At 36.2% G+C, this 27,854-nt stretch overlaps 1 protein-coding gene across 14 annotated transcripts in view; it reads right to left on the bottom strand.

Moving 5' to 3' along the window:
- Window positions 1-185: 185 nt before the first annotated feature.
- Window positions 186-27,854, bottom strand: part of TFAP2B (transcription factor AP-2 beta) — a 70,586-nt gene continuing 42,917 nt past the window's right edge. For 4 of the 14 annotated variants that reach the window (XM_087949139.1, XM_087949136.1, XM_087949138.1 and 1 more), the window contains 3 exons: window positions 25,869-26,010; window positions 9,241-9,500; window positions 186-7,459 (listed from right to left, as the gene is read on the bottom strand). In XM_087949139.1, coding sequence (XP_087805265.1) covers window positions 7,419-7,459; window positions 9,241-9,500; window positions 25,869-26,010 — 443 coding nt within the window. In that variant the 3' untranslated portion in view covers window positions 186-7,418. Of the gene's footprint in view, window positions 9,501-25,868; window positions 26,011-27,854 lie in introns of all 14 variants that reach the window. The other 10 variants (XM_087949142.1, XM_087949143.1, XR_015746422.1 and 7 more) reach the window with 9 other exon arrangements.

Raw genomic sequence — 27,854 nt, 5'->3', positions numbered from 1 at the left:
GGACTGGCGGGATTCGGAGCCCGGACAATCCGCCGCCCCCGGCTCCCTGTCTTGGGTCCTCGCACACCTGGGCGGCGGTGCGGAAGCAGATACTCTTCAGGTGGGGGAAAGGGAAAGGGGAAGTCTACTTGGGTGGGAAGAGACGGTCAGCAAGCTTAGACAAAGTCAAATGGCCAAACACTTCTGAGAAGCAACGTTTATTATTATTATTATTTTGCTTGTTTTGGTTTTCACCGTAGAACCAGGTCCTGAATTTCCCAGAAGCCCAGAATGGGCAAGCTTTTTTGTTTGTTTTCTCGGCTGCAGAAGTAAATCCATCTTCAGCACTGAAGCAGCACCAATGTTTTGTTTTGGTTTTTTGTTAAAAAAGAGAGAGGGAAAAATCTGAAGAGGAAAATACAACAAAACACAACAATCTTTTTATTCTTCTTATTTATGTAAATCAGGTCATCACTGGACAAGAAACCAAGTTCTACCCATTACCATAACAGTTTGTCGATAAAGAATGGAGAAAAAAAAAATCAGATTGGGTACTATCTAGTATCAAGCGCTTGTATATTTTTTTTTGTCTTTTTCTCTATTTGATCTCAACCCTCCCAAGATTTAAATTCCCCACCCATTCACAGAGGTATAGTCACAGATAAATAACCCCCAAACTACTTGCTTGCTGTATTTACACAATCCCATTAAATTAAGCATAAATAAATATATACAAACTCATCACTGAATACCTTTCCCATTTTTTCACCCACCCCATTACTTTTCTGGAAGAGACCCTAAAACAATTGATATTTTTGCCACTGTTAATGGAAAGACTATTCAAGAATAGGAGTCAGTTTTACTGTTTTGAATGTTTTGTGATAACACAAAAAGAAAACGTAATTGATTTCCCAGCCTTATTTTTTTGTATAGGAATTTGCCTCGTTTTAGCTTTACTCTTTGAGTTGTCAGCTCTTCAAAATTCACTGTGGGAGCACAGATTCCCTTCTATGCTTACAAGGGTTTAAACTTTCCTAGAATGGGTTACAGGTCCAGGCTCTTAGCCACCCGTGTTTTCTTTCTCAGCACACATCATTGTTCATTTTAAAATGTTTCTTTAAAAAACATAAGATAGAAAATTGGAGAAAACAAATACCAATACTGGAAAACATACACTCACACATATATTTTAATAAACATATGGCCGAGAACATACATCAGTGCAATTAAAGCATTAATTTGTTAACTGCAGATAAGTTGCTTTTTAGAAGGGTGGAAAATTTTAGTCAGAGCTGTCCCACAAAAAAAAGGGGGGGCATTCAGTGCTGAAGACATGTTGTCATCCTCATTGGATAAAGGAGGAGACTCCCTTAGAGACACTCTTTCTGGGTAACAAAAATCCACTACATGGAAGAAACAGCTAACAAATCTTCCGTTGTATCTCTGCTGCCATCTAGTCATCCAGATTTTTTTTCAACCAGCTATATATTTGATTTAACAATACGTTTGTAAGAATCCCCTGCTCCATTATTTCTATTACCACACAGCAAAAGAAAGGCAAAGGTTTTAATAATACATGGAAATGCCTCTAAGGTAAATCCAGTTGGAAGACTAGGGATCACACCTTGGTCTAACAAGCCACTCTAGAGCAAGGTGCTTGTAAATTGACTTAGCAGCTAGTTTGTTCCACTAGTGGATAGTTATCCCTACCATTTTGGCAAGTTTTTCTTTTAATGAAAATTTAAGCAGATAATTGGGCAGGAAAGAGGGGACAAGGATTGGAATGGGAGGATGCCTTTAAATTATCAACAGAAAATATTTCCCCCAAAGTATTTTTTTAGATCACCAGTGATCATTCAGGGCTTTGTGTGTGTGTGGGGGGTGAGATTTAGGGTTGGGTGATGGTTCATTCCTTCCCCCCCACACACACACATTCTCTTTGAAATGTCTTGAAATGCTACAGTCCCATTGTCCTTCCCTAGCAGTCATGCTGCCATTGTAGTTCCATTACTATCTCATATTGCCCACTCCCCTCTGGAAAACTGCTGAGAACTCACTCAGCTAACTGGATGAATTGATTGAGCCAAAGGTAAAAAGAGAAGGCTATGAATTCAGAGCTTTCCTTCACTCAGACTGATTGCCAGCCTGGGCATAGGGAAGTTGTACTTTCCCATTTTCCTTCCATGTCTATGGCAGATGCCTTACAATAACATATCGGTTTTCCCCAGGTGTACCAAAGGGGTTGCAATAGGGAGCTTGGACAGAAAGCAAAGGGAGGCCATTTCAAAGAGAAACCACCCCAAGGGAAAAAGTCAAAGAGTCCTTTCTTTCACGATTGCTGGTTTCATTTAAAGGAAGCCTGATGTGAAAAATTGTCATATACTTGGCCACCAATATACTAAACCTAAAGTGAAAGAAAGTTTCACTTAAAACAAATTTCAGAAATTCCCTTTCAAACCATTTTCCTTCAGATGCAGACCTTAAATACTCATGACTAATGCAACCTTCCTCTCTAAATTACTCTAGAAATCAAACAGAATGTTTCCAGTAAGGTGATTCTATTACTATGTGGCTCGGAGACTTTATCTACTGCAAAACTGGCCAGAAGACAGTAATAGGAAAAGTTGCACCTGTTGAATGTGAAGCTGCTGACAGCCAGAAGAAACAACAGGTGCCAAGAATCTCTGCTATTCATAGCATCAATTCTTCTTACATCATGTAGCTGAAAAACAGACTGGTAACTATCAGAAATAAGATTCCTGGGCGAATGCTCCTGGGCAGTGCCATTGATGAATGATGCTAACTGTATTTGTCAGAACTGGAGAGCTATGTAAAGGGATATTTCAAATTACCCAAAGATTACACATGGTAGCACACCTGTTTAGCTTCAGAACAACTACCAGTGGTCTCTCTTTTAAGGGGGGGTATAACAAAGCTACTCCAGCCATATGTGTATTTATTCAATACAACAGAATGTTTAAACAAAGGAGAACAATTTCCAAACATAGAACAAGATGTACAGGAAGCACAAAAGCCTGAGTACAGTGTTTGGCAAAGTATTTGTCAGTGTGTTCCAAATTTAGCTTTTAAGTGACACAACCAAGTAGCAGCCAATCTTAATTCTATAATAATGGAGAATAAGGTTGATTTAACAATTGGATTGTTAAAGAGAGAGACAATTACTTTATTTCAAATGATATTGTGGGAGCGCTTGATAAAGCCTCGTGTCATTTCTATGCCTGGGAGAACCTGTTCCACCAAAGGTTATGATCTATTGCAGGTCATAGTCTTTGGTGAAATGGTGTTTAATTTACCCTTTAAAATACAGTTAATTTACCCTTTTCCACTGTCTGATCAAGAAATCCTACAAATGGAAAAGTCTGAACATTGGCTTCTTATTCAGTTTGTATATTCTTCTTTTTCTGTCAAAAATCTTGTGCCTTTAATGGCTGCTTACAAGAATTCCAGTAAGTGCAGCAGATGAAGCATCACAATGCAGAGAATGGCAAAACTTCACATCCTCATCAAGGAACAGAAATGAATGGCAAGAGAACCAACAGTGGTAGATACCTGCTTTTAGCTGCCACAAATGTATATAATTTCAAAACTATCATTTTTCCACAGAATTTTCTCTGAATTTAGGAATACTGGTTTTCCTATAGATTCTTTTACAGTAGTTTGATACACAGGAATTTTCAAATAGCTTCTTCTGCTAAGGATTATATTGTGAGCTACTTTTAATGATATTGCAAATTTGTTTCTTCCTATTTAGATATTAGCTGTGACAAGAACTTCATTCCTACTCCCCCAAGTCTGCAATAATACTGGGGAAATTAAATGAATTAAAATGACAATACTATGTTTTTCCCCATGTAATCAAAACATTCAGTTTTCCTTGGACATTTTAAAGAGTTTTGATCAAATATATTTTTTTCTACAACTACAGTCCACGGGATACCAAACTGTTTCCTCCAGTAATACAATACTGCCCTTTAAGCAGGGAATACAGTACAAAATGTACTATGTAAGACAAAATTTTGTGCACTGACTTTATGATGCAATTCTATAGATCAATAGTGGAACTGTATAGGTAGTGCTTAAATATTACATGGTTTTACAGGGATTAGAAAAGTGAGTCATGTTTTTTTTTTATTTGACCAAGTTATCATTGATTCATAAATTAATCTTACCATAAATGTATCTCACAAATTAATCTCATGTGATTTATTCATGAGATTTAAATAGTAGCAATTACTTTTAAGACTGTATTGATAACTGCTATTTTAATACATTGCTTCAAGAAAAAGTTGGGTCCTGCAGCTGTGATGTAACAGTAGCATGGGCAACCAATTTTTTATATGCTTGAGTAATTTACAAAGTTCTTTAAGAAAAAAAAAAACTTAAAAGTAGATGGGTCAGATTATTAGCTTCTAGGAACACTGATGGGATGATGAATAAAATTACCAAAAATAAGAGATGGGGGAAGAGTAGGGCTTGGCATAGCAAAGGATGGATTGCACAAAATGTATCTCTGAAAATATGAAGATGCCAATCAGTGTGTAGACAATACTGCTCAATCCATTTGTGCATTCTGCTGCAGGGTCACAGAATCTGTTGGTGATACCAAAACAAAAACAAAACAAAACACCTTGTGAAAGAATATTCTCCTAGAATAGTTAACAAGTTATTGGGGCAGAAGATCCTATCCAGTAAAACCACTGGCACTTCTTTCTATTTCTTTCTGTCTTTCATATGCATACACTAAATTAGTTTGAGGGTCAGCAAGCTGAGATTGGGACATGCTTATCAAATAATGCCTCTAAACACCTGCTCTTTAAAGCTAAATAATAATTGGTCTTCCCATACCCACCCAAACATAATCTTTCAAATTTTATTCTGAAACAGCAAATCAGATTTCTCTGGGTTGTTATGCAACAAACTTTAGCAGCATTTAAAAGTAAAAGGCAGGCAATTCAGTAATCGATATCAGTTACATGTCCATTAGGAGCAAAATATCTCCTGATTAGCTGTTCAACTTTTCAATTCTTCTGCCTCAATGTCTTGTTTAATTTAATGATAATCTGTATCTTAGGCACAAGCAGTTGAATTTTAAGTAATGGAATATTTCCTCAGCATGCCTTTTTAATGTTAATTCAATTTGGATCTTTCATGTTCATATCAACAGGAAAATAGTAAATTATTTTTATTTTGCAATAGGGAACTTGCTATATTTATAAAATTTGGCAAGAAAGCCTAAACTCAGAGAAAAGAGAAAAGTAATCAATACTGCAATTGCCTTCAAGTACTATAATGGATCCTCTAAAATAGTATGAACATAAAGATCCGTTGTCTTCCATTTCTTTCTTTTTTCTGGATGCTGGAATGGACATGACATACAAACAAGATACAATTTTCAAGTATGTCATATAAAGAAAATTATCTTAAAAGTATGCTGTGTAATCCAGTCAATATTAAGCACATTTAAATTCCACTGGTTTTAATAGGATCAAGTCAAACAAATACTCATTTCTCTGAAAAATAAATTAACAAACTGGGTAGATGGAACTGCAGTTTTGAGTTTACTGTGTTTCATGATGAAGACGTTTCTTTTTCCTTAGGGACAGTTCCTACTAAACTGCAATATTTAATATATTAACTATTTAGCCTGTTAATTGCCTTGATAAATTGGGCAGCTTTAAAAAAACAACAACACTAGTACTCAAGACAGCAAAAATAAACCAACTTTTTTTCCCTCAAGTAGAATAGAATGGCTACACTAAGATAATATCACTCTCCAAAAAATAAAACATGTATGTTGTTGTCTTCATAACTATTGTTTATACTATATTCCTAATTAAAATGAATTAATGCCATATGGAAGCTCAGTTATTCAAGTTCTGCAACAGCCATGATCACAATCTTATTGTAAAAATGCTGTGCTTAATCTACTCATCCTCCTAAAACATCACTGAAATTGGACAGATATGAATTAAGACCAGAATTTAAAGCCGCTCCCACAACTGAACTAATAGTTGGCATTAAATCAATTCCTATTAAAGTCAATAGAACTGCAATTTTAGTATTTAGATATTATATATGGATGGAAGCTCCACAGATTGATGAACTTTCCTGCCTAGATAAATGTTCTCAGAAACGGTGCCTTAAGATGTCCATAGACAATAGACTCCTATTTAAGAGCTTGGGAACATGTCTCAATAAAAACAACTAAAAAGGTGAATTCATGACACCAAAATCACTCAATGTGAAAAAATAGTTTTAAGTACATCTTAATTGGCTTGGCTGGGAATTAGGAATCACAGGGTCAGCTTACAATACGTAATTTAGCACCTATGGTGTATAGCTTCCTATATGGAAAAACTACTGATAATTATAAATTAAGAATATTTCAAGCATCTGCACATTGATATATTTCTGTATATATGCTGCAAAAGATGCAACTGTCTGGCATATGATATGTGTGGTTGCTTCAAATGAAACATTAACCACCGCTGTATTATGTGATCCCAGTTTATAGTATGAAATGATCTAACTTTTACTGAAAACTGCAAGTACCCAAATAGCATTTGAAAACTGCATTTCATGGACTTCCTCATGGATGATTAGCCATAGGCCCAAGCCTTCAATGTTCCCTTAAGTGGAATTAAATTCCACCAAAATTAATGGAACTTACAGCCATATAATGTGTTTAGGATCAGGGTGGCAGGCATAATACATCTTTATCCTATTCTCATCTTCTAGAATGAATTCAGTGAGGCCAAAATGAAGCATAGACACAAGCTGTTGTGACAAAGGGAAACAATCTTTCAAAATGCATGAAATACCATAGCCACTGTCAATTCAACAAAACCCTTGCAAAGTGATAACATGCAGCAGGATGACATTCATTTTCCCCTTAAGGGTGGTTTCTTTTCCTACCTACTCCAAAAAAAAGGAGTTGAATGTTTTTAAAATGTAATTCATACTTAATCACTGTAAATTATTGGAAAATGGCCAATTCCTCCTCTTCCACCCCAGGGTCAAGATAACTATTTATCTCCCAAGTCAAAATTTGCAACACTCCTTTGATAATGAGGGGAAATAGATCTCCTTAAATTTAGATACTAATTGAATAATGAGCCATGATTCTTATTACCTTCTCTAAAAGAGGAAATATATTTAACAAATCTGCTTTTACTCTGTGCATCAAACACTATTGCCCCACCTCCCAATTCTCTTTTTATAATTTTGGAGGACATAGTATTTGCTTCCAAATCAGCATCATTTGCTCAGTTAGTGAAGCCTTATTTAATCTATTCCCTTTGAGCTTCTTTAAAGAAGTACACCTGCAGAATTCCAAAACAACTGACTTTGATTTGAAAAGGAAAAGTGTCAGAATTGTGGATTTTCATCTCAGTACCTGATGAAATGTGTACGGAGCTCTAGTCCTCTTTGAAGAAGCTCATAAGCCAAGCGGGCAAAGCTTTGGGAAACAGAAGAAAATTAAAAAGGTGCATACTCCTGAGAAGGTTTAACATACTTATCAAGACATTCTTCTTATTAACATTTCTGTAAAAGAACAAAGAGTGTGTCTGTGATCTGAGACATTTTAAAGAGAGTCAGTCATTGCTCAAATTTTAGTATAAAAATTTACAGACTGATATCATTATCTGTGACATTATCTCTTCCCATTACTGTTCCCAGTGTAGGAGGCCTATCTGCACTCCAATGCAATACATGAATCTCTTCCATACATGGATTTTCACTTTTGTCGCACACACTTTCATTTGTGCCTCTTGTGGGGCACTGCGAACCCTCCCCTTCAATAGGACATGGTATTTCATAGAAATGTAAAAAGGTAGTGTTCCAGGTGAGAGCTCCAGGTGTATTTTAGAAATTTTTTTATCAAACAAACTTGATTACCAGTTTCAAGCACAGGGCCATTTCAGTAGTAACATTTGCCCTCCGTACAACAGTAGTTATGAAAAAAGTTGCAATTGAAAAGAAAAGGCATGTTGATCTTTATATCTGTCCACAAAAAGAAATGTTCCTTTTCCCTTTCCTGTTCTTCACAGTTGTTGCATGCCTGTGCAACATTTTTTTCCACAGGTACAACTTCATGAAAATGTTTACTTCATGATAGCCGTATTTTATTATCAAACAAAGGGTTGACTCTTGTGGTCAGTTATTTGGTTTCAGACTTAGTCATGCTGAGTTGTAGGTCTAGAGTTAGTAATGGCTAGTATTGATTACAACGGGTCTCCTCCAAATATGACCAAGTCTGGATCCAATCCAATACCTTAATGGAGCATATATACACAAATTATACACATCCTTATGGATAGAAAAAAATGATTATTTGCAGCCCCCAAATTTCAGGATTAAATATGTTAAGCGGGCAGCATTTGATTAACACTTTAGGTAGGTATCCAGAGCAAGCAGAGGCACCTGAGAGCAATCCATTAGCTCTTCCACTTACTCATCCATATACTGTAGTTAGTTTACATTTTAACATTTTCACAGCCTGAATCCATCACCTCTGTGTGTAGTTACTAATAATTCTTCTTAATGACTCATAGTTTGGACAGACTCAGATTTCCCCCTTTCTTCCCACTATTAGAAAATAATTTGGCCAAATGCTACTGACCAATTTGAGGCCCAGCTATTCAGACCACACAGAGAGGGAACAGCAAAAAATTTGCACAAAATCAGGAAACGTGGTCTGAATGGAAAGTCCAATATAAAATATATCCATCCCTTAGGTTTTTCTTTCTACTTTAGATAGGTTTTTTAAAAATAGTAATAATACAGAAACAGACTGTGTACCTCGGCCAACATAGCAACATTATCAAAATGATTCTTCCAATAAATTATTGATTGCTTTTATCTGTTATAATTTCATCCCCACCAAAAATTATTTTAAAAAAGTATTGTGGGATGACAGAAGTGGAAAATCCTGGATGTTATCTTCAAAAGTTTCTTTGCCATAGCCACTGAGCCACTCTTCCTGTTCCACTGTGCGCCTCTGACCTTATTTTCTTTTTAAAAATTACTTGCAGATGTGACCTACCTAGCGTAATTCTTCCAAACCCAATCCAATATTTTAAAGCTAAAATTAAATGTTTTTCCTCCCAAAGGATCGCTCTCAATCTTTTCTTTCTGTTTTACCCCCTATTTTCATTAGCTTGCTTTCTTATTTTCTCTCTCTCTCTCTCTCTCTCTTTCATTTTCTGTGCTTTTCTTCCTTGTCTCCAGTTTTACTACCTGGTCCTTCCCCAGAAGTGTGCCTGTTAGCAGAGTTGTTGTTCAAGAACATCTTGTCCATTCCTTTGAGAGCTTCCGTCAGGTAATTCTGGAGAGCAGTCAGGGCAGCACAGATGGCTGGGGAGCCAAAGCCGTGAGTGATGAGACTGAAGTGAGTCAAGCAGCTCTGGATCCCTGGCTCCAAGATGGGTGTTGGTCGGCTATTGCCAATGGGTGTCCGGTCTTGGGCCAAAAGATCAGTAAATTCTTTACACATTTGCCTGGAGATGAAGAAAGCAGATGACAAGAGCATTAGACCAGTCAGGATTAGAGAACTCTGATGACTATCAGTATTTATTTATTTATTTTGGGGGGAGGGGGCGAACCCTACAAAATCTGACAATTAAAGCATTATTTCAATATAGTGAAGAAATTTCCATTGAATTCTATTATTTTAAAAATCGAACTTGTGTAACCAAGTATCTCGCATCCAATATATTTTGCATTCAGAACAATGAAAGCTAATTAATGATCTTCTAGACCAGGGGTGTCCAACCTTGGCAACTTTAAGACTTGTGGACTTCAACTCCCAGAGTTCTCAGCCAGCAAAGCTGGCTGAGGAACTCTGGGAGTTGAAGTCCACAAGTCTTAAAGTTGCCAAGGTTGACACCCCTGTTCTAGACTATAAAAATCAGGACAGTCATAAGACAATGGTGACGAGTTAGAATATTCTGTATCTCTGCTGCTAGTAATGATCTGTTTTGTTTTGTTTTTTTGCAGCTCAGTTCTGGTAGCTATAATAATGTAATAAGGAGAAATGTCCTTATGAAGTTTGACATTTCGGGTAATCTATAGATCACAGAAATACAAAAGCTGACTTGCTCAAGTGAACCAATGCATCAAAGAATGGTTAAAGAGGCATGCTGGACAATTGTCTACAATTCTTTTATCAGCATACCTGCACAGAGTTTAAAGAAAAAAAGTAAAAGCTCCTGAACTTGATACAGATACAGTTTTCTGCAAACAGTACAGGTTTGGTATTGCCTTCTTTTGGGCCATTTTTTTAAAAAAACTTCCAGGCTAGTATACAGCCCTATTAGTCTCTCCAAGATTTAATCAGAATGGCTGTTCTTAGTTTTATAATTCAATGTCAGCTTTTTGGTTCCATCAGCCAAGGCAGACTAGGTTTATACGTTCCATAGCTTGTTTAACTGTCATTAGATAAAGTACTAGTGACTGGCTCTTCACCATAAATCATGGTTCACAAACTATAGTGGCTTGGTTCACAAAACTTGCTGGCCCCAAATTAAACAAATCAATTCTTAAGCTTCAACTAACAGGTACTTTTTTTATTTCTATGACATCTTGTGTCTGGACCATCAATTTGACTATCATGACAATAGTTTTATTTGCCAATACCTAAACATTATTAATTAGACAGCAAGAGAAATAAGAGATATTTTAAATGTGGTGGGAGTATATTTAGCCCTACTATTGTACTATTATTGTTTACCATGCATTGCATAACAATGTACAATACACCATACTGTTGGATAAGTTCAGGACTTGTGGGAAAAACAACCGATGAAATGAGCATCTTGGCATAATATTGCATGCATGTACCTAAGAGATTTAGTTAATCATAAGGCCTGTTTTCTCTTTCTAATCAAATGGCCAGATTCTATAGATTCCTTTCTGCAAAGAGAAAAACATCTGTGGCAGAGGAACTGGGGCTGGGAAAAGTGCTAGGAGGAAGCCTAGCCAAAGATTACACAGGGATTTAAAGCTCTCAGAGTCATTGAAGATGTTAAGTGAGCCATATATTGCCACCTAAATTGTGACTGCTCTATTGGGACTTTGGTTTAATTACATAAAGAATAGTGTGGTAATTCAATCAGATCTTTCCTGAAGTCTCTCGCTGTTCCAAGTTTACCCTCCATGTATTTGGGATGGGTGAAAACAGGAAGATCTAAGATACTGTTGCTAAAGTAACTCCATTTTTATCTGTTCCTTGTTTTTTTGTCTGTCTATCTGAAGACCAGAAAGAGAAGTTGATTGCAGACTTTTGCCACCAATAGCCATGGCCAAAGTAATTCAATCAACTACTAAACATAAGTACAGTACAAAACTGTAGTTAAGACAACTTGTTTTAAGTCCAATGTAGTCCCACAGTTGAGACCTATATATCATATGAGATAATCTTACATCTGATTTACAGTAGCACAGAGTATGGGTAACATTTAAGTAATTAAATACCAAAAATGTCATATACTCTGAAGACTAGGGAGGACTGTAACACAGCCTTATTTCTCACAAGATATTAAACGGTGTAGGGTCTCCTGCTTGGGTGTGGGTTGGACTAGATGATGTACAAAGGTCCCTTGCAACTCTGTTAATCTGTATCTATGAGCATTAATTTTTGTAAAGAAAATAACTTATCAAACAACACCTCAATTTCAGTCTAAACTGGTACAATTGTTTTTGTTTGTGACGAGCAAAGTTTTAAGACTATTTTATAGATACAACTTTGATTTACTGTCCTCACTCCTAGGGACTAGTCTCATTAAGATGAAAGGCAGATGTTTCCATTCATTACAGTTTATAAATGTATGAATTAGAATCCTGTATTGCCTTCCTCAACAATAATTATTTATAAGGAGAGTTGAAAAACAATAATGCCAGAGATACCAGAAGTTGTACCTTCAGTGTGTCTTCTGGACTTGGAATCATTATGAGAATAGAAACTTTAAACAGAAAGAGCTTTTTATATTCTCAAATATGTATTAAATACACACACATACAATATGACACTGAAAGCTATGCAGGTTGAATTCATGCATAACTCAGAAACGCAATTGTTTCCATTTTATTAATTTATTTAATATCTCTCACTGATGTCAATAATGGATAGAGGGACTTGGATATCACAGATATGCATACATATTTTATTGATATTACTGTACAGCTACCTATCAGTCCTAAACAGAATACATCAGCATGCATACATACCCATATAACAAACATTCTGTTTAAAAGAAGTACAATTCAAGGTGCTGGTTACCACTTTTAAAACACTACAAGGCTTGGTGCCAGGGGTTTGAAGGATTGTCTCTCCCCTATTATATCACTCTGGCCCTCCAGGAAAAGAGAGCAGAGTATCTTCAGGGTCCCATCGATTAGGAATGTACATCTAGTGGGACCATGAAAAAGGGTCTTCTAGAATAGATGATCGCCCACAGAACATCATTCCTCCTAGGTACTTTTCCAAAAGACCCTAAAAATCTGATTTTGCCAGTCGGCCTGGAGGCCACGAATGGAGATGGAGCTGATCAAGTGGTTGATTTTGCTGAGGCCATGGATGGGTGAGGTGGGATTTTTATGTGTGGATTTTTAAATGTTGTAAGCCACCCAAGTAATCTGTGTGTGAATTGGGTGGCCATAGACCATGAGTTCTAACTCTTTGAGGGGGAAATATAAGATATAAAATAAAATAAAAAGTTAGTAAGTAAGTAATAAGTAGGACCAGTAGTAGGCACCAGAGGTCATTCAACTGTTGGATTCAATTCCCTACAATCTGTTTTATTTTAATTTATTTGATTAGCCTTAGAACTGTTTTTGTCCCAATTTCTATACTAAATGAAAAACTAATTATCAGGAATGTTAAATTCCATTGACTAATGGATACATAACTATTTTGACCTTGCTCTTAGTTCTGATGCATAGGAAAATTCAGACAGAATGTTAGTCATGCTACTCATTAATGTCCCACTGGTAACACTCTAGTTCGTTCCATTTTGTTCAAGACTTCAATTAGGCAAGCACAGTGCCAAAGTAAATAATAAGTAGAGTAAATGTGTCACATTTTCTACATTCAACGATTTATGCTGACTATAGAAAGTTGATTAAAATTAACAAATTGATGCAATCCAGACGCTGAGATGACAGATATGCCAGTGAGATGGGTGCATGCCAGTGTAATCCATCCATTACACAAACATTTAGAAATATGGAGCAAGGCAATTGATTTTAACATTCAATTTTCTACACAGGGCAAAGTGATTTACTGGAAGGCACTGTATATAAATAGTAACCTCAGCATCAAATGAAGTTATAAATAAAGCTGTATTACAATATGATGGCTAAGTTGTGATAGTTTGGAAGTGACGGCAGGTGACAGTAAAAATTTAGAGAATCCTACTTGTGGGTCTCAACCAGGGGTGGGATTTAAATTGTTAACAACCAGTTCTGTGGGCGTGGCTTAGTTGGTGGGTGTGGCTTGGTGGTCATGTGACTGGGTGGACGTGGCTTGGTGGTCATGTTATTGGCTGGGCATGGCCAACTCAATATCACTCATATCGAGGCACGCATCTCCTTGCCTGGCCTCTCATGTCTGGGGATGCTGCAACAGTTGTAAGTGTGAAAAATGGTCATAAGTCACTTTTTTCAGTGTCATTGTAACTTTGAATGGTCACTCCACACAAGCAAAGTACCAGAAGAGGAAGGAAAAAAAACTTCAGAGACGTTCCAGAGACAGGAAGTCTAGTCCTGCCAAGAATGTAATAAGGGTTAACGGAGAGGCAGTTTCTGTAAGCAACACCAGAATGTTTCCTTCCTGCCTTCCTTACAGGATTAGGCCAGTAATTTCTTCTAACAACCATTTCTCCGAACTGCTTAGAATGTTAACAACCGGTTCTAGCAAATAGGTGTGAACTGGTAGAATCCCACCCCTGGTCTCAACTGTTAGAAGTATTCAAACAGTAAAAAATTAGAAAAAGGAAATGTTAATGTTACATGCCAAATGATACACATTTACATCTTCAAAGACCAAAGACAGAAGTTGGGGTCCACAAGCAATTGAAGTTTTGAGGCATTAATATTGCCTGACCCTGCAGACAAGGGCAATGTAATTCCAATCACATCTAAAAAACATCTGGCCAAATTTGGGCAAATCATTTCTCAGTCATCCATATATCTCTTTAAATCATGCTGTCAACAAAGCAGCCACATTCTAAGGCACAAAATAAATGAGATTTCTTTGGGACTTGCCTGCAAGATAGAACAAGTGGGGAAAGAGGCAGTACATACTACGAAAGGCCTAAGTCTGACATAAAGCACCAAACAATATGGGCAGGGGAGCCAAAGGGAGGCATAAATCAAATAAACAGAAAAGCTATTGTAAAAGTTTCAATGGGCTAGGGAAAGACATCTAAATATAACCACAGATTTAATATTCCCCCCTGCTGGCTCCCAGCTGCTCTAGTAAAAGAATCAGATCTATGGATAATTAACTGTAAATATTGGGAAACATGCATTAAAATTTATTTTGTCATCTTGAACGGATAGCTACAAGCCAGGAAGTCTACTGAAATGCAGATTTTTATGTGAAAGGGAATTAGGCCCAAGGTCAACCTTCCTAAAGAAAAATGGGGCAGAGAAAGTAGCATGTTCTCCTAGGTCTATACAATACAAAAAGTATGGTATATAAAATCATACATTGCAACGTCCTACCTGTCAATGAATACTTCAGCTTTAACCATAACAACACAAGAGCACACAATAGATACAAACTCAAGGTTAACCGCACCAAACTTGATTGCAGGAAATATGACTTCAGCAACAGAGTGGTCAATGTCTGGAATATTCTACCTGACTCTGTGGTTTCTTCCCCAAACCCCCAAAACTTTAACCTTAGACTGTCTACTATTGACCTCACCCCTTTCCTAAGAAGTCTGTAGGGGGCGTGCATAAGCGCACCAACGTGCCTACCATCCCTGTCCTATTGTTTCTTTTATTTTTCTTATATGTACCCATTTCATGTATTCATAACTATGTATATACTTATACCTATTATCTTGTAAGCGATTAACAAATCAAAATAAATAAAATAAAATAAAAATAAATACATTTGGGATGACAGCAATACACCTAACAATACCTCAAGTGATATAGAAGAATGGTACAGTAGCTAAAGCCACATTTGTCATCACTTTATTTAGAAATATTTTATTCATGTAATAAGATAGAGTTGTGATACATTTTTGTCCCAGCTGCATGGGACTCTTACAGTTTTGAGAAATATGTCTTCCATGATGGCATCTGGCATGCTGAAATACGTTAAAACTGGCTTATGTGGTTGTTCCAATGTCCAAGTAACAACCACTGTAGAATATTTATATGCCTGGTAACAAATTGGAATATGTTTTTTCCTTCCTCATTATCCTGCCTCATTACCTCAGGGTAAAGTTTCAGTGCAGCAATAGTATAGGACAGTAAAGGATTATATATTTTCTTGCAACATCCATATCTAGATGAGACAGCAGTGATCAGAAACTTTGGGTGCAAAGGTTACTTCAGCAATAATAGAAACAGGATGCTCTCTGCAACCATACAAATAGGACTGCTCAACCTTTTTGCCTAAGGTATAGAAAAGGTTAAAGTCAGTTCTGACACACTCATTTTGCAGTGACTACAGAACAAGCCAGGTCTACTTAGTTACAATCCCACAATTTCACTATGGTAGTGTTAATCTCATCCATACATGAGACAGATTATTCACAGCTCAAACCAAATGAATTAACACACTCAAGCAGAAAAGGGGGGAAACTGCAATAATGTTCACAAAGAATGAAGTCTAACATACGGTACATGGAATAGAAAGTTATTCATATGAATAAAACATTTAATTAAGTAACATCAGTCATAATACAAGAACAAGGGTAACATTGTGGGATAAATTATCATCTCATCAAAATTGTCAAAATTGTTATTGATTTTATAATTCTTCAGTACATAGAAAAGAATAACAAAGCAAAACACCAGTTACACAACAACTGAAGTAATTCAGAAAAAAACAAAACAAAATATTGGAGTGGCTACGGAATTATTGTAAAAGTGATGTAGATGATTATAGAAACTCCAAATTAAAATGTGAACATTGGTCCCATTTTGCCAAATCATTTTTATTGAACAAGCTGTAATTAGGGGTTGAACAACACACAATAATCCAGAGTCACATAACACACTTTTTACATATCACACTGATCCAATATCTGATTTGTTTGGTTTTGGTTTATCATATTGTTTAAACCTAACCAATTCACAGACAACTGTGTAGGTAGACCTTAGTAGCTGACAATGGTAATTGTTAACAATGTAAGTTAACAATGGTAATTGGGACTGGGAGCTCTATTGCTAAGCAACCCATTGTAAAGTACAATGTCATGTGACCATACTGACTGACAATGACAATTCCAAATTCTGTTCTGTCATTAGATATGACATCAGGTAATCACCATTTGCAAGTTTCCCAATTGACTTTACTTGTTGGAAGGTAGAGGTGAAGGTTGCAAATGGAGATCATGTGATCACAGGATGTTACAATGTCATAATTGCCAAATTGCCCAAATCACAATCATGACTGTGGGAATGCTGCATTGACCACAAGGCTACAAGAACCAGTTATAAGCCTCCTCACCCGTTGTCATAACCTTGAACATCATGAGCCATAGCATCTACAGTTCTTAGAAAAGATATAGAGAAATTCAGCCACCAGGCCAAGAACAGTTATCATTGTTACTTTACTTCCTAAATACATGCCTCAAAAGACCGCCCAAAAGTTTCGTATAACACGAATAATAATCCAAGTTTTTCATGTTTATTATTTCCACAGCCAATATTACAAGACTTTTATTAAGTTTATCTACATATTATCTTCCCTGAAAATATGTTTTGCTTCCAAGGATAAGTATGGAAAGGAAGGGACAATTCCTTCTGGCTTTTATTTCACCAGCATTGTAGAAGAATTCCTGGTACTAAGGCATGGCCACCATGTGCAGGCCCCTATTAAATTCTAGCTGCTGTCTTCGGAAAAGCAGATGAACAAGCAGATGAACCTGTACTTAAAAGATTTTGAACGTGTTGGAATATACTATATATTATGCTGATCTACTCTAAGACTGAAACCAAAGATTTTGCTAGTACAGGTAGTCCTCAACTTATGACCATAACTCAGCCCAGAATTATGGCTATAAGTTGCGCTGGTTGTTAAGTAGGCCTTCACATGAGTGACCCAATCTTATATTTTTTTGCAGCAGTTATTAAGCAAATCATCATGGTTGTTAAATAAATTCATGGTCATTAAGTGAACCATTGTCTGCAATGGGTTTTTTGTTTTGCTGGAAACAAGCTTCTGGTTAAAAAAAAACACATAATTCCCAGTCTAATGACCGTGGAATACTGCAAACTCATAAATGCAGGCCAGTTACCAAACACCCAAAATGCAATCACATGAACACAGAGGGAAGCTGCTGCAAGTTCAAATCTGAGTCATAAATACCTTTTGGGGGGGGGGGGGTCTATTGTAACTTTGAATGGTCACTAAGTAACCAGTCTTAAGTCCTCACTTAGTAACTACAACTGAGACTTAGCAATCACTAAGCAGAAAAATCACATAACCCCGTGACTGACTTACAAACTCATTTCCCATTTAGTCATTAACTGAATCACTGTGGTTGTTAAGCAAAACATCACATGACTTTGATTTAGGACTTTAATTTCACACTCTCCATTAATTCTGCTTCTCACAAGCCACTCAGAAAGCACACAAACAACGGTCATGTGACTGTTGTTGGATGTAAGGGTTGCAAATTGAAGAAGTGGTCACAAAGCTTTTTTGTTTTACACCATTGTAATGTCAAATGGTCAAATCTGAACTCTAGCCCTTTATTCTTCCAGCTGTACTTTTTCTTCTTAAGATGATTTCCACTGATCTTCTACTTTCTCCAGAGCATTTCTTCTTACTCAAGCTCCAACTTTCATTTGCTATAAACCTCTTTGTTTCACGACTCACTTAGGTTCTATTCCTTTATTTACTTATTTGTTGACTCCTGGTAATTGCATGGATTAGCCCCCATTATTTTCTTGTCAAGGTTTCCAGAAGTGGCTTATCATTGCCTTCTTCCTATGGTTAAGAAGTCACCCAGCTGGCTTTATGCCTAAAACATGATTGGTAACCAGCCTCCTGGCTTCTTGCCTGGTACCTTAACCATGGTAATAAATTGTTTCTCTTCTATTTCCATAAGCAAGTGTTTTGTTTTGTTTTGGTCTTCTACGCTATTTTTTTCTGCTCTTATCTAGAATCTGAGCTACAAAACAGTGACTTTCTAGAACTCCTTTGCTAATGCATTTGACCCTAGAAAGTAATGTTGAAAAATAAAAATATTAATCTTTATAAGCTGTTAGAGTTATGACACGCGTAACATTTTATTATGTATTTCATTTGTAATATCTGAACTCCACTTTTTTAGAATTAAAAGCAAGTCTCTAAGAGGGAACATTAAAAACTCACTGTTTATAAATGTCAATTCAGTAAAAATTTAGTAAAAACAGTACACTTAAAACTGCAACACAAGACCAAATCAGGTGATATAGCATTAGCAAATATCTGGGTTAACAGATTCACTATGAAACCCAGGACTAACACTATAGTAGAAGACCCTTTTCAAAGGCTAAATATATCTTCCCAATAACTCTTTATTACTAGTTTACTGTTAGAATTAGCATAGCAAATTATTTTTTCAGGATTTTCCAGGATTCACCCTGCCCCCTTCTTAAATCAGCAATTTAATTTGATACTAATTTTAGCTATAATATAAAGATCCAGAATTCCCTCTTTCAAATAGTGAATTCTCATAACTGTCTGACCACATAATAAAAGAACTACAGTATATTATCAGCATCATGAATGCACTGTAGCATGTTAAGAACACGGACTGAAAGTACATAATACAATCTTCTGAAACTAATCAAGCGTGATCTGTAAACATATACTGAGCAGTACATGTAAACCTCTTTGAAGATCAAATAAACAAATAAAATACATTTAACATTTCAGTTATTGGGTATGTAAATGTTACGAACTTGTATTAACTGTAAAGCTGTAATCAATTTATAATAACTTATTCTATTATTCCATAAAAAGACAAAGCATTTAAATCTAATGTACAACTGAACAATTTGTAAAGTATTCAAAACTATGTTTTCAGTATGAAGAATATTTTTGCATAAAGGCATTTGTCAATTTCAAGAAATAAGGAGAAGCACTGAAAACTTATTTTAACAGTTTCATTGGACGGTTGGTTCCATTATATTTCATGGCAACAATGCAAAATATGTCATTTGTCTAATGACATCATTATGAACGTGATACAAATCACATCATTTAATGATGCCAAATTATGTATTTTGCATCATATGCATAAGAATAAAGGTATGCAAATACTGCAAATCAAAATGGGGTTTGTTGCATGCATATTCTGTTCTATCAAGCTTTCACTGTATTACGAAGAAAGAGAATTGGATATATTGTCCATATTCACTTTTTCTTCATAACTATCATACATTATAGAACTTACGAGTAAAATGCATTTGTTGACTATCACTAAACCTCATATAGCTATATATTATATAGTTTTGATGGAACCCTTTGACCCCCTTTATTGTTTGATCATCAACTCCAGAAGTATCTAGATCTGTTTACCCAGAGGACAATCACATAGCCATCTAAGCATTATTGTGTTTAAAAAAACTCAAACTATATCCTCCATTATCTAGCATGGAATAAATCCTATCTTAAATGGATGTACTACATTGCCAAAATACAATGTTGGCAAGGATATTTAGGACATGTAGGGAACAATCTGTTGAGTTACCCTCAATTTGTGATATAAATGGAGTATGGATCAGACAACAGACCTGCCTAGGGATGAACCCCATCTTATGGTCCTCACCTCCAACCCTTTAGCTTTAGATGTCTTAGGACTACCAGTGACTGGTTAGTATGAACTATTTTCTTAAGTCTCTGTAAAAGTATTCTTAAACATTTCTGATCTCTCAATATCTTTGCATCTGGGACTCCAATTTTGTAATCCATATGATCACTGATGCTTTAGAATCATTTTCAAGAATAAGTATGACATAGAAAGCTCGTCTTTTCTGTTCAACAGAGAAAATCTTAATGAACACTCATATTTTTGTATATGCCACATAATGCAAGGTACTTAATTAAATAGAATGTCATCATCTGAGCATTACTGATGTTGTCAAAGTGAAGTTGCTTCCCAAAAACTTTATAAAAAGTCTGCCAGACTGGAGGTGATCGCTTCTCAACTGAGAAGAATATATTCTTTTGACATTTAAAATGTGTTTAAATTAAATTAAAACCCACTCATTCCATTCCAGTGTATTAAAACCCAAAATTAAGTTTATTGTTTTATAAGAACCTTAAATAGATTGATTCATAGTACAGCAGAAATGCAAATGAAGATATTTTCAATTCAAAACAGATGTTGGTTTCACAGAAAGATGAGATGATGAAATAGTAGGTAGAACATCAAGAATGTATGGAATGATAAGGTTAAAAGGGTTATGATTTCAGCTGCTCTAAGAGCCCTGATGCCTAATGAACACATCTTCTAATTCCCCAGACATCTGGTCCCTGGAGGGAATTCTAGGATCTCTTTGAACAGGTTGCACCCATGTTTGATTAGGCATCAGAGGATTTTAGGATTTAAGAGGCTGTGAAATAAGTAGCTACTGCCATTAACATGAACAGAGCAACTGATAGAAGACAGATTAAAGGGCTAGAGGAGTATTCAGAAGGCACTTGGGGTAAAATAGAGGGTTTGAATTGCTTCTAGTTTTACTGAACTGCCAAACAGTTGTGTAACTAGAAACAGAACCACATGAATCACTAGGATATCGAGTCCAATCCAACTCTAAGTGCAGCAATCCAAATTAAAGCATCCCAGAGATTGTTGTCTTCATACACTTGAATACAAACAGTAAAGAAGAACCTGCCAACTCTCTTGGTAAATGGTACCACTTGTGAACTGCTTTTAATATTACCAGGTATGCAAATGCTTCATTGAAGTAAAGATTAATATCTCTTTGGTCACATACATTTTGGCAATGCTCCTTGTATTATCAAGTACATTTGTTTCTGAGATGAGTATCTTTTAACATCTTTATTGTATCACAAAATTCTGGCTTCTCTATACTGTAGTTTTATTATGTATGTGTAGTCAGCTTCTCTGCGTCAGCAATAGTAATGTCATATCTTAAAGCTTTTTTTAGTGCTTTATTTGCCAATTTAAGCTATTAATAAATCAGCTTCAATGGATGCAAAGAAGAATAAGGAAACACGAGGAGGAAAAACATGAACATTCTTTGTTGGAAAAAAACACTTCTGAGAAGTAAATCTTCTGATTTAAAAAATGCATGAATTGTGAAGAGACAGAAGTTATTGGTTTCTACAATATCTCAAAGTCTTCTGAATCTGAAGTCTGATTTGTGGAAATGTGCTAAGCCCTACAAATGATACTTCATGATTCAAATTCATTCACTACATTATTTGTCAACTCTCATGCTGATCACATTATCTGTTAACAAGTTGATTCCATTTCAGCTCTTCAGTCGATGGATAGAATGTTCTTAGACATATTCTTTTTTCCCGTCTCCTCTTTTGGTTGGAGGTTGTGAGACTGGATAGTCCCCAAACCAAATATTTAACTTATGCTGATGACTGTCCAATTTGTAATCAGGGAAGAGGCATTCAGGAAGACCTGATTTTCTTGGAGCCAACTTGTCTAATTGTGAACCATATCCCTTTTGCTCTGTAGTCATAAAATTCCCTGCCAAGGCAGTTATGATCCAGTTTTCTGATGACTTTTGTCATTATATAAATATATCAATTTTTGTCCAGCCTAGTGTTGTCATATCTCAAGGACAATGTATTTCATGTCTTCAGGAAGAGCTTCTCTCTATGATTGACTTCATAAACATATCATGATTTCATAAGCAAATGGATTCAAATATTAAACATCTGTGTTTAATATTAAACAATATGTGCTGTTAAATGAAAGAGCAAATATCCTACACAGTGAGAATCAGCTTCTATAGGTTTGCATCTTCATGCAGAAAAGCCACATCTTAGTGGGGCTTTCTTTATCTCTGGCTTTTGATATTGCTTTTCACTTCTAAGAAGTCTGCATACAGGTGAAACTTGAAAAATTAGAATATCGTGCAAAAGTTCATTTATTTCAATAATGCAACTTAAAAGGTGAAACTAATATATGAGATAGACTCATTACATGCAAAGCAGGATAGTTCAAGCTGTGATTTGTCATAATTGAGATAATTATGGCTTACAGCTCATGAAAACCCCAAATCCACAATCTCAGAAAATTAGAATATTACATGCAATCAATAAAACAAGAATTGTACATAGAACAATATCGGACCTCTGAAAAGTATAAGCATGCATATGTACTCAGTACTTGGTTTGGGCCCCTTTTGCAGCAATTACTGCCTCAATGTGGCGTGGCATGGAAGCTATCAGCCTGTGGCACTGCTGAAGTGTTATGGAAGACCAGGATGCTTCAATAGCGGCCTTCAGCTCTTCTGCATTGTTCGATCTCATGTCTCTCATCTTTCTCTTGGCAATGCCCCATAGATTCTCTATGGGGTTCAGGTCAGGCGAGTTTGCTGGCCAATCAAGCACAGTAATCTCACAGTCATTGAACCAGGTTCTGGTGCTTTTGACAGGGTGGGCAGATGCCAAGTCCTGCTGGAAAATGAAGTCAGCATCCCCATAAAGCTCGTCTGCGGAAGGAAGCATGAAGTGTTCCAAAATCTCCTAGTAGACGGCTGCATTGACCCTGGACTTAATGAAGCACAGTGGACCAACACCAGCAGATGACATGGCTCCCCAAATCAACACAGACTGTGGAAACTTCACACTGGACTTCAAGCATCTTGCAGTGTGTGCCTCACCATTCTTCCTCCAGACTCTGGGTCCTTGGTTTCCAAATGAGATGCAAAAGTTGCTCTCATCAGAAAAGAGAACTTTGGACCACTGAGCAACAGACCAGGTCTGTTTTTCTTTAGCCCAGGTAAGACGCTTCTGACGTTGTTTGTTGTTCAGGAGTGGCTTGACAAGAGGAGTACGACATTTGAAGCCCATGTCCAGGATCCGTCTGTGTGTGGTGGCTCTTGATGCACTGACTCCAGCCTCAGTCCACTTCTTGTGAAAGTCCCCAACACTTTTGAATGGCCTTTTCCTGACTATCCTCTCCAGGCTGCGGTCATCCCTGCTGCTTGTCCACCTTTTTCTTCCACACTTTTCCCTTCCACATAGTTTTCTATTAATGTGCTTTGATACAGCACTTTGGGAACATCCAACTTCTTTTGCAATTACCTTTTGAGGCTTTCCCTCCTTATGGAGGGTGTCAATGATGGTTTTCTGGACAAATGTCAGGTCAGCAGTCTTTCCCATGATTGTGATTCCTACTGAACCAGACTGAGAGACTATTTAAAGGCTCAGGAACCCTTTGCAGGTGTTATGGCTTTATTAGCTGATTATAGTAGGACACTTTGAGCCTAGAATATTGAACCTTTTCACAATATTCTAATTTTCTGAAATTGTGGATTTGGAGTTTTCATGAGCTGTAAGCCATAATCATCTCAATTATCTCAATTATCAACTTGAACTATCTTGCTTTGCATGTAATGAGTCTATCTCATATATTAGGTTCACCTTTTAAGTTGCATTACTGAAATAAATGAACTTTTGCATGATATTCTAATTTTTTGAGTTTCACCTGTATAGTAGTTTCCACAGGTGTCAAGATTAGTAATAAGAATGCTTGAACACTTCCACTACACTTCATGGTTCCCACACCTAGAAATAGTGCCATATTCTGTTGCAATTACCAACTTAGGAATTGTTAAAAATTACTTTAACCATTAGTTATACAGCTAACATAATCTTGATCATTTGATAAAAATAACCATGCTTTTTAGGATCAACTTCAAGGAAATTAGAACTGGTCTTTCAGACCTGTATATTTTGAAATATTACATTTGATTGACTTACAAGCAATATTCTCAGCTAAGGTTCTCCAGCTTCTTTTTGATAATGGTGGGAGAACTCATAGATTATTTGACTGGCAGCAAGGTCTGTTATCTGTAGATTTATAACATTTATAAGGTGGATAGCTGCAAAAACTCAGTTGGCAGGTGAGGCTTATTGGCTAGTATCGTCACTGCAGGTACTGTTATATGATTGAACCATGGTGGCACAGTGGTTAGAATGCAGTACTCAGGCTACTTCTGCTGACTGCAATTTGGCAGTTCGAATCTCACCAGGCTCAAGGTTGACTCAGCCTTCCATCCTTCCAAGGTCGATAAAATGAGGACCCAGATTGTTGGGGGCAATATGCTGACTCTGTAAACCGCTTAGTGAGAGCTGTAAAGCACTGTGAAGCGGTATATAAGTCTAAGTGCTATTGCTATAATTAGAAGCACAGGACATTTGCTTTGGTACATAATTTTTGTTACTTGTAGTTTGGATTTTTATTTTTATAAGTGGATCAAAGTGACGTACATAGATTTGTAAAAGGAATTATTTTCCCCTCATGTAAGAAGGATATACAAACAGTGAGCATTAAAATGACAATCTAAGATAACTTACATGACAGCTGAACAACCACTTTGTCTCTTTGTCTGTGTTTTATTTTTATTTTTTGTCTGACCCAAAAAGTAGTGTGCAAAGTTTAGTTTGGCAGCTTGTGATGCAAAAGCATTTTCAACAGCCACAATGTTTGTCGGCCCTTGAACTGAAGGTTTCATGCTCATCTATTCAGTAGTATTTAGCATTCTATTTCATTTCAGCTTGCAGTCTGTCACAGGAGAGGAAAGGAGCCCTATCTCCTTTTCTGGAGCTTTTCATAAATACTCCTTTCTTTTCTGTAGAGCAGTTATAGCATGCTATAGGCTCCAGGCTGACTCCTAGCATAATTCCCAGGATTGCTTCAGAATTATTTTCTAATTATCAAATATGTCCTAGAATATTTTATCCATGAAGAAGATGTTTATTACATTGCTACAACTCTGAAGAGTTCCAAGATGGTGAAATAACACCTCAAAGACATTCCAAAAACTAAAACAGATCCTTATTCATACCCAGTGGGCTGAAGTTTTGCACATTTATTTTGGTAGGCACTAGATTCAGCAGACCAAATGAAGGACAATCAGATACAATAATAAATGGTATCCCTGGGATGCAGGAAATTGCTAATATCAGGCAACCACAATTTACTTTTGACAAGTCATTTTATGCTAAATCTCCATTTATCTCTCTAATATGTTGTAATGATAATTTGAAATATCAACACATTTTTTTCTTTAAGATAAATTTTCCAGATTGTAAACCCATCCAGTGTGTTTATTCAGTTATACTCTGGGGAGGGATTTTCAGTACCTAGCCACAGAATAGAATTGGAAAAGTAATTAAGGGAAACTGATTTTCTTATATTTCTGTTCATTCTTTTTACATCTGACTTTCTTTGACAAATCTTTCTATCTGTCTTTTCTCTCTTTGTTCACATTTATTCTTCTTTTTCCTGTTCTTCTTTTTTTCAGTTTGAAATAGATTTGGGCCAGTATTGGCTAGTTACTTTTTTATATATGAAAACAAAAACATTTAGACTGAACCTTGAAATGAAACCAAATGGATTGTTAATGCAAGAGAAAATAACATTAGGCCGGGGTCTTGAAATCAAAGCCTGTTCAAGGACTGTATTTCTACTCACTTAGTGGCAAGCAGCATATTCTTTCGGGAGTGGAGATCAGTAGGGTCTGTGTGCTGTCTGTTCAGGTATTCAGAAACTGCTTTGGCCGGAAATTCAGTTTCACAGATGTATCCAAAATCCCGAGCTAAATGTACAGCTTCTCCTAGGAAAAAAACAAGCAGCTTTGGTCACCATAACCAGCTCAGGACAATTTGCAATCTACCTGAAAGCCAACAGTAGTGTTTACTATCTCAATTAAACTTTACCTTGAAAAAAATACCTCCCAATCCAGATTTGTGGGCCTTAGCTCACTCTTCCAAATCCTCAGTCCTCAGCTTTAAAAAAAGTTATGAAGGAGGCCCAGTTAATGTGAAAGATCTTGACATGTTCAAGGCATATCAACATTATAAAACATGTTTTGAATGAAGGAAACATAACAAGTAAACATAAAGAACTGAGTAAACATCAATACATAAAATGTAGCTTATTCATTAATTGTTGCTGTCAAAAATTCCAGTTAGGATGTGGCTTCAAAACTGTGAAAAACAAAGATATAGTGCCTTTGAATACATACTGTACATTTGTCTTTTTGGGCACAATTCAAGTAATTCATATTCTGAATTATTCAAGTCAGGCCATACAGTATATAACAAATTAAAGGACATGTTCCAAGCACTGCTCCCCATCAGTTCCCAGAAGCTCAATAATTAGAAACAAGATGCCGTGAAATGCAATGATAGAACAGCATAAATGCACACAACAGAATATTTAGGCATGCTATTCATCCATTATAAAATAAGTTGGTGATATATTAATCCATCTTATCTATCTCACACCTGGATCATATGAATTACTAAATAATACAGTACTGTGGCTTGGCTTAGCATCCCATCTCAACTCAAACCTTGGATCAAATAATGGTTAATTAGAACACCTTGACCATAATGTATAATCATGGCCTGATTCTGATTAGCAAACAGTCCTCCAAGAGAACTATGTCTGATGTGTAAGAAGCTACCAAGCAGAACCTCTACTGATCCTCCTTTATTAATCTCCCATAGGTTAATTGGAAATGGGGGAAGTGGAAAGAGAACAGAAGCAGAATGGGAGAAAACACATGGTGCCTCTCACTTCTGCCAGCACAGGCTTATTGCTGTTATGTAAGCAAACAAACACACACAGTGACACACGCACAGATACACACACGCCTGGAATAGAAGCCTTCCTGTGTAGTATATATTCACTGGATAACCATCTTATCCATGATTAATTCTAAAGCAAATACAGAGATCACTGTAATCTTATAGCCAGGTTATTCATGTGAAATCTAAATATACAATACATGTCTGAATTTGCTGACATTGGCCTCTTGTTATTTTTGCTTCTTGTCTGTTTCCTCTTGCCATCTTCCTCTCACAAATATTAAGGGTATAATCTGAAACATACTTGGCATCATCTTTTTAGAAAAATTCATATATTTCAATGGACTGGATAAATTATAAACAAATACAACTGAAGTTATTTCTATTCCATTCTCTTTGCCTCTGTAGACTGCAATACACAGCTTATGCCAACTCTTTAATCTAAAAGCCATGATCCTAGACATACTTACTCCAAAGTCCTACTCTTGCTAGTAGGAATTAGTTTGACATACAAAAGATGAGGTAAGTATACAATTAAAAACTTACATTGCTATTTATTTTCATATTTCTTTGCTCTGTCAAGCTATGATACTATATTGTAATTTAAAATCTAAGAAAGAAGGTAAACACAATATACGCCTCTGAATTTTAATCTTTAAAAGCAAATACATTTTAGTAACTGTTTGATTGATAAATGAATAACATTCAATTCTGAACAGATAAGGAAATTGGAGAGAAACAAATTTCTCATGAATATTTAATTATTGTAGTAAAATTTAGAAAAGCGATATCAATTCTATTACCTCTGATGAATCCTTAACATAGGGAAAGAAAGCGATAAAGATATCTATTTCATATTCTATCA

This window comes from Notechis scutatus, chromosome 1 (assembly GCF_049901735.1).
Source record: "Notechis scutatus isolate UNSWTSFEM ecotype Mainland chromosome 1, rNotScu1.2, whole genome shotgun sequence".
NCBI classification, from domain to species: Eukaryota; Metazoa; Chordata; class Lepidosauria; order Squamata; family Elapidae; genus Notechis; species Notechis scutatus.
Note: the sequence above shows the minus strand (reverse complement) of the source record. Positions and strands in the feature narration are given on the sequence as shown.